The 8932-nt window shown below is 38.7% G+C and overlaps 1 protein-coding gene across 1 annotated transcript in view; it reads right to left on the reverse strand.

Moving 5' to 3' along the window:
• Positions 1–4559, reverse strand: part of itgav (integrin, alpha V) — a 41854-nt gene extending 37295 nt beyond the window's left edge. The window contains exon 1 of the mRNA XM_013915626.1: positions 3977–4559. Within this exon, the coding sequence (XP_013771080.1) occupies positions 3977–4140 (164 nt within the window). The 5' untranslated portion in view covers positions 4141–4559. The remainder of the gene's footprint in view (positions 1–3976) is intronic.
• Positions 4560–8932: the final 4373 nt, after the last annotated feature.

Below are 8932 nucleotides of genomic sequence, written 5' to 3' on the forward strand. Positions count from 1 at the left end.
CAGCTTAGGAAACAAAGCTTAATCTTTCAGTCATCTGTTACCACCTCAGTCTAAAAATCGGTGCATACATGAGTCAGCTGGTGTTTCAAAGTATGGGAGCTTTACTGCCATAGTCATTTCTGTGAATGAACTCGATATGAGGAAAGTCTGTGAGTAAGAACTCATCAAATACTTGCATATGGATATGCAATGTGCATATTAGCTATACGAATATGTATATTTCTTGATAGATAAATAGACAGGGTTAATATATTGGTTAATTCTGGCTATTTGTTGATATACCCACAATGATATTTATAACAGCCAATAAATACAGTTTGTTTTTTGTGTTTTTTTTAAAAAAGAAGTGCTTGGAGAAATACCCTTCAAACGAGTGCTGATGTTGCTTAGTTTATACAGAGTGCACTCTGCCACACAAATGCCACAAACATGACAACAAGCTAATCCAAGCAGAGTCAGGAAGAGTGTAAACAAGCGGTGCACAGCTTAAAAAACAATAATAAAACAGTATTATTATAAACTGCAGTGTCGTGTTTAAATTCTCATAACAAATGTTAATGTAATCTTTTTAGATTTCTTGCGTCTGAAAGAAAAAAATATATCGACCGATAAATCAGATTTTTAAATCATTGCTGTACACATAAAATGAACATCAGCACTGCTATATATCTGCATTGTTTTTGTTTTGTTTTTATTCCTGCTATAGAGTTCAATGACAGTCTTTGGTGGTTATTAAGATTCAATATCGCTCAGGTTCTGAGGCGCAGTGATGAGGTGGTGGGATTTTTCCCATCTTCTCATAGTCAGGGCGTCATCACTGTCCAACTTTGTGATGTAAGTAATACCAACAACAGCACATTTCAGGCACGTTTTTATATTTAGCACTGAGATTGATATTGTTAGGATAAGGATATGCATTAATGCATAAAAAGGCCAAGAGTTCAGCCGTGTGTTCAATTTACTGAAGAACAGTGAACTAATAAACACACTTTATCTAGCACCAAAGCAAGGACTTTCTGGGGATCTAACCATCTCACAGAACTTTAAACTCTGGTTCATCCAGTTAAATCTTAAGTAGAGGAGTTCCTCAAAAGACTCATACTCCCCAGGAAGTCTGTGGTGAAAGCAGAACTTTAGTCTCTAATACGGTTCAAACTAAATTTAAAAAGAAAAGAAAGAAAACACTGGATGCTGCTTTTATCTTCAACCTGCTCATTTCTTCCAGTGTTGATGTCTCTACTCTGCGTAAATCACACAGGACTACAAATCTACACCCAGAGTACCACAAGATGATATTATCGGTACTACTGACCAAGACTGGTACAATGACCTTCATGTGTAGTATTGGTGTCCCTTTAAAGAGGTCTACACAGTGCTGCAACAGTGAGTGTTTGTCCAAAAGTATCATTGCCTGGAACATGCCCTACTGACTAGTTCTTAATATAATAAACATATGAAACACAGATCATCTCCCGTCTGTAGATGCTGCAGTAACATGACAAATTTCCTCAGCAATACAAAACATAATTTGGCTGCTTGTAGCGATGCTGCAAGAGACAGCCAACAGTTTTCATGTGAACAGTTGGTCTTTGTTCAAAGCATTAAGGTTTCCCTGCAGTGCGAAACAGGATGTTTATAAAGAGCCATTCAGTGGACATTTTTCCTTTTCAACTGTTTTCACTACCTAATGTATTGACCACTTCTAAAACAAATGAATACTTTTAATTCGTTAAGCACTGCCGTGCTAAAAGGCTACTGGTTCAGTGAGACCGAGGTGGTTTTACTGTTTGACGTGGTTGCTTTAAAAGCTGACAGGAACCACAGTCAGTAGAATAAAAGTAAAACAACAACAGGAAAACAGCTACAAATCAAGTGATCTCTCAATACGTGTAATTACTGCAGGCCACACATTGTTACGCTGGGGTTTTTTTTTAGCTTCCAGCCACTACTGCTGCCTCAAACTAGCTAATAAAAATTGAATGATAGCCTGAACTTAGCGTAGCTTATTGTTTGTAACACCTTTTTTATTTAACACAATATATAGCTCTAAATGTGAGACAGTGCCCATAGATGCATTACAAGGCCTGTTTACAGCCTGGTGTAAAAACTGTTTTTGGCCTCCGTGGAGAGCGTCCACCTTCATAACAATTCTAGTATGAGGGAATTTGTATTTATTTTCATAACTCATCCATCTGAATGCTGACAACATGTTTAGCTGTAGCTGATTGGTACCCGCTGGGTTTCAGCTTCACTAACTGGAGTCACCATGTTTAAACAACTGTTGACGACATGGGTGTGGTACGGAGCATCTAAGAGGTTTGTGATTCAGTTTTGGTGAGTGAAATTGTAGTGTCTGTCTGTTATTTAGCACTAGTTAGTAGGCATCTGTAACTGTGCATTCAACCCATATGGTTTATAGATGACGTTTCCTAGCGACAACTTATCATTCCACCCTATCATCTAACCACAATCTGGGTTCAGCAAACCAAAATGTTTGATATGCATTAGGCCCTGTGAGGAAAAAAAAGATGTATAGTTCCTTTTTAATAACTAGAACCAAACGAGTCTCCACAGTGACCGTGTTCTGTATGAGGAAATATTTACATTATTAAGCCATGGTCAGCCAGCTTCAGTCCTGATATCATATTATACAAATCCCCTCTGACCATGGCAATAACTGTAATATGAGCAGTGAATTTCAGTGCTGATCTAATTAGTGTTACTAAAAGGATTCAATGTTTTTCAGGCTACTGTAGATGAAAGTCTCTAACTGTCTGTCCGCTCTGTCAGTCTATTGAGACTGCAACATTCCTCTGATATTTTTTCAAATATGGAGAAATGGCAGGCAATCGATGTTTATCTACACAGCATAGTGGTTTTAGATACTAAGTTAAAACACAAAGTTACAGAATCTGAGTATGTTCCTGTACCAAGGTCAACAGGGCTCTGCTCTGAGGGAGTTATCTGCAATAAACTGACATTTTCCTGGGTACCTACTGATATATGTTTAGTTAAACAAGGAATGAAATCCACAAGAATTGATTTAACACACACACAAAAATGAGCAACTGGGGTATGGGTTATAGGATGATGTTTTAAAGATGTCTGGGGAAAAACCTGTTTTCTTAATATACATAAAAAGTAGCACGGTGCAAGTTTGTTAATGTGCATCTACAAAACTGCTGCAGAAACTCTGTGCAGGGAGAGAGGATGACAGGCAGCTTTTTGCTATCATTTCATGCAGACACTCTAAAGATACAGCAAGAAACAAGACCAGGAAGCATCAAGGCACATGATAAGACTGTTATTAGGATATCTCACACACTCCAGGGAATTTTTTTTAAAACGTTTTGCAGGAACTTTTATGACACTTGACAATATGGGAAACACAATTTAAATGCACCTCAGGTTAAACCTCCTCTATGACTGAGGGCATCGGCACTATTTTGGGACTGCACTTAGTCTGTTAATGATGTAAATTAACTAAACAAAAACAGTCTGAAAACAACTAGATCAGTAGTGTTCTTTTGAGAGAACTACTTTCACTTCAGTAAAACTGGATAACCATTAATATACCCTGCTTCAGTAGACGAGAGTTTAGAGCAACAAGCCTACATGGCCTCTGGGCACTGTTCCTGTTTGTCTGTGTTTTAAATAAAGTTACAGCTGGTGTAGCTGTGAACAGAAAGTTATGCCCTTACAATTTGGTTAATAAAGAACTGAAGTAAAAGTTAAAAGTTAATGGACTGCTGTTAATGGACTGTCTTCTAATTTGTTGTCATGTTAAATCTTAAAAACATATTACTAACTCAGAACTTGTCACTAAAAAAAGAAAAGGGCCCAAGTGTAAAACTTTAGTAAAGTACTTTAACAGAAGCATATATAATGTAAAGTAAAGCAAACCAAAGGTTACATTGAACAGGCGCTTCTCCATCACCATCATTACCATAAACATCCACTCTGCTACAAATCTTACTGTAGGTTGTTTGAAGGCTTAAAGAAGTCCACCGAAAAGCCGAAGTAGCTCCCCTCGGGTCCGGAATATACGGAGGAATTATCCACATCCAGGTTGAAAGAGCTGGAGCGATGGAAGTGTAAACACACCAGGACCAGCAGAGCAGCTGTCCGTGTCCCTGCCATGGCTGCTGCTGGAGACCTCCGCGGCTTCACCGAAACAAACACTGGCGCCCAAGATGTTGTCTGTCAAGTTACTCGGTTAGCTAGAGGTGTTGTGGCCTGTATGCACCCACGGTGCAACTTTAAAATGCCTAAAATCTCAGCCCTGCTAACAAGCGTCCCCCCCGCAACCGTACGGAGAACAAGTCGTCATGTAATTGTTAAATAAAACACATTCCCAGCTTGTACCGGAGCTAACCAGCGTCACACACAGCGCAGGGCGGGGGGAGAGTCAGTCTTTCACCGGCGATTCGTTAGTTTGTCTAACCGATGAAAGCGGCGTAATCTCGGAACAAGCTCGGGGAGAGGCCGCGACACTGTGTATGCGTATGGTGTGGGTAAGTGTGTCAAGCATAGGCTCGCTCCAACTAGCTAAAGTCAAGTTAAACATCCAAACACAGCAAACAACTTCCGTCTAATTCCCTTCAAAACAAAAGCATGATTTTCGGCTGTACCGGGAGTTGGGAATTTAGATCAAATTTACAATTTCAAATGTAGGAAGGGATTCAGGACAGTTGAGCTTCTTTCAAGCTAGCTAGATATATAAATAAATATAAATAATAGATAGTTAAAGTTATTTTCAATCATTGCCATGGTATCATTGGGAGTTACTGTTGTTGTGATGATAATTCATAAATGCTCAGACATTCCATCAAGTCCATATACACCCAGGTTCTCTGGCCACTAAGCACTGCCGTTTCCAAATAAAAAACTCCCATTAATAGAGAGAAAATACATATAGGAGAAATAAACTGGATCCAGCCCATCAGGAGACACACAAAAAAAGTCCTAGAAATGTTTGTGCCACTACAATTTATTACAGTTGTGAGAAACACTATGTATGATGCTCTACTGAAAAAGCAGTAAAATTCCATCAAAAACACTTACTGCACTTACTGCAGTTATGCATAACTGCAGTAGAATAGGATATTTATTTCCTATCCTATTCATAGTCTTTTATTTTAGGTCACGAGCAGTTGTCTAGTATGACTGTGTATGTGACAAATAAAATTTGAATTTGGGAAGGTTACTTTTAAAATGTATTCCACTACAGATTACAGAATACATGCCCCAAATGTATTTTGTAACGTATTCCATTACGTTACTCAAGTAGAGTAACGTATTCTGAATACTTTGGATTACTTAATATATTAACATGCTGTTTACAACTACATGAATGTGATTTATTACTATTACTTAAGGTCCGCGGCTCCGAACCATAGTAAATGGACCTCTGGCGAATATGTCGGGTTCCGTGTCGGGCTCATAGCCGAAAAAAATAGCTTTGTCTGGGTCAAGTTTGCTCGGAGGAAAACACGAACACAGTGTACAGTAGAGTCTTAATAGCTTACTTACAACTGGGCTCGTCAGGCACTCTTCTTGGCTGCAGTGGTTATTATTATATTTACATGCTTCCATCTCCCGTTTCTGCTTGATGGAGCGCTCACAGACACATAACGGGTATGGCAGTCCATTCTCCCTGCAGCACGGACTACACTGCCCATGAGGCTACATTCTTTAGGGCTATGCCTGTAGGATTCTGTCTATTAGCTTAGCACAAAAACAACAACAAAAAGTCGCTCTCACACCCAGGAAACACACAGTCGCAGAGAGGGCCCGCGTCACCCTGTAACCATGGCAACCGTAACGCTGCCGCCTGGAACAACAGAACGTAGCTGTCAAACAAAACCCAAACAGTCCTGACCCGCGACAATATGAAACAGGAAAATACCGCCGCGTACCGGTAATCCATTTATTTCAACAAAATAACTGTATAAATAAATACCACCTTTTTAAACGGTAACTGTAACGGATTACAGTTACTCATATTTTGTATTTTAAATACGTAATGGCGGTACATGTGTTCCGGTACTCCCCGACACTGTTGCAGTCAACTCTTCTCAGTACTATGGTGGCTGCTATAGGACAAACATGTTGTAGTCAGCCAAAAGAGATCAAAGCATTAAATTTAGGCTGTACCACATAACCAACTTTTTTTCTGTTACTGTTTGTATATAAAAAAAATTTTTTAAATATATTTGAGGAATACATATACTTAACAATAGGTGTAAGAGCTAAAAAAAAAAATAAACAAAAGGCTATGTGTCAAGTATTTTATGGCCAAAAAATAAATAAATAAATAAATAAATAAATAAAAGTTTGTGCACATTTTACAACTAAGAAGAAATAAACAAAGAATTGTGTGCAGTGACAAGAGAAAAAAAGAGAAAAAAAAGAGAAAAAAAAACAATAGGTGTAAGAGCTAAAAAAAAATAAACAAGGCTATGTGTCAAGTATTTTATGTTTTTACCCTTGAGTCACTTTTTGGGCCCATCGGCCCACCAGGAAAATGCCTGGTATCCCAGATTAACCAGCCCTATATTGAGGTGAGTTGTTGCAAACATCCTGAAGTTTTCTGCCAAAAACACTTGTTTGCAACTGTTAGCCTCTGTTTGCCTGTGTTAGTGAAACTTTCCTTGAAGTTAAAATAACCCTGTTTTACTCACTTACAAAATAAACTCTCATTCAATCATATGAGAATCATATGAGAATTGACACCAGACGGAAAGAGAGATTTTTAAGACACTCAATCCTAAACTAGCTTATAACCAGTTGTTGTCTTACAGCTGGTTGTCAGCTTGTCACAGGGTCGCATGTGTAATCTGCTGCTAATAAGTAACTGCAACAAAATCTGAAGAAATTGATATGCACATTTTTGTTTGTTAGTGCCCTGACTTCAGTTCAGGAGATGAGTGGTGAATTGAGGAGGAAGAGGAAAGCATTTTATCCAGAATCCAGTCATGCTGTCTCTTTTCTTCACATTTCGGTTCTTTGGTGAAAGAGACCTGTTATCAGACAATAAAACACCTTCCCATTTTGAATCTGAAGGTGCAGACACAAATTAAAACTTGCATCCACAACACACAAATGCTCATGAATTCTCTTGTCCTCCACCTTTGGCGTACTATGTATTTGGCCAATTTCTAATCACATACACAAGACACAGTTAGGCAGGAAAGCGATGTCCCTTTCACTATCTCGGACACTGTATTCAAGATGGAGAGGCAACACTGTGACTTCCACAAACTGGCTCAAGTCCTACATATTTTAATGGATTAATTCAGGCAAGTTTATGAGAACATATTAATTTGTTTTGGAAATCATTATTACACACTAATCTATGTATATTTATTAAACCAATGTATGTTTGTTTGTGACCTTATATAACACATTATTAATATAATGCTCTATTTATATACTATTAGCAAATTATTTAGCCTCCATAGCTTTGGGATTGTTAAAATGCCTTTAATCATATTAACTAGACTGCACATACCAAGCTTTTATTCTGAAGGCCAGGTCCTTTCCCTTTCTTGGTGTCCTTGGTTAGTCAACATGACAACACATCCTGAACAGGCAGTCCATTCCCCTGCATCAAACAGCATGAATACACACACACACACACACACACACACACACACTTTTCTAAGACAGACATAAGGAGGAATTCTGACTGTCATGTAGCTGTTTCCTGTTCTGTTTTGCTTTGCTTCATTCTGGGTCATCAACTTATTATCATCAGTCATGTGTAAAAGATCCCTGAAGCACTAATCATCACAAATACATTTGGATTATGACTCAGGTGGCACGGTGGTTAGCACTGTTGCCGCACAGCAAGAAGGTCCTGAGTTCAATTCCACCATCAGGCCGGGGTCTTTCTGTGTGGAGTTTGCATGTTCTCCCCGTGTCTGCGTGGGTTCCCTCCGGGTACTCCGGCTTCCTCCCACCGTCCAAAAACATGCAGTTTGTGGGGATAGGTTAATTGGATAATCCAAATTGCCACTAGGTGTGAATGTGAGTGTGAATGGTTGTCTGTCCCTGTGTGTTAGCCCTGCGACAGACTGGCGACCTGTCCAGGGTGTACCCCGCCTCTCGCCCTATGACAGCTGGGATAGGCTCCAGCGCCCCCCGCGACCCTGAAAAGGATAAGCGGAAGCGAATGGATGGATGGATGGTGTAATAGTCAATAGTTTACTTTTATAAATAAAAGTTTAAAAGGACCTTCCTATTTGTGAGAACATTACACATTTTACACCTCTAAAACCCTTCACCACTGTCAGCAGATAATATGAAGGACTGGTTTGTCTCGTTAGCTGAAATTTTTTTACTAGATAATGGAAACTTTAAACAACAGAATTAATTCATTTGTTCAACCTCTTATGTTTAGGCAGTTTGAAGTGGACACTGAAAAGGGTTTTGCTCCTTAAACAGACCAAAGAAAGCAATTTCTTGATTAATTGTATTTGAAGTAACAGAAGAATTCACAATTCCCCCCCCTTCCCTTAATTAGCTGTGGTGCAGAGATAGTAATAAAAGAGGTGATTTTAATTTAGATATTGGGAAACATTGCCTAGATTTGACAAAGCTAAACTGCTCAAGCCTCATATTTGCTTCAGATCAACTTTGCCATGTAAATTTACAGAGTAATGACTGAGGATTTTGTCCCTCTGCAGTACAAGTGGTTCGGGAACAGACTTCTCTGGGACAAACTGGAAAAGATCAATGATTACAGCAAGCAAAGCTAGTTTTATTGTTGGGCCCTCACTGTTATAAGACAGATTCATGATTTGACTCTTATAGTAAAATATTCCAATCTTTCAGATCCAAATGATTAAAGTTTCGAATATAAAACTCTGAAATATAATGGATAATAATGGAACAGAACAGACTTACATTTCAACTCTTATCAACCACT

This window comes from Pundamilia nyererei, unplaced genomic scaffold, assembly GCF_000239375.1.
Source record: "Pundamilia nyererei isolate P.nyererei 1_Seehausen unplaced genomic scaffold, PunNye1.0 scaffold00334, whole genome shotgun sequence".
In the NCBI taxonomy this organism is placed as follows: Eukaryota; Metazoa; Chordata; class Actinopteri; order Cichliformes; family Cichlidae; genus Pundamilia; species Pundamilia nyererei.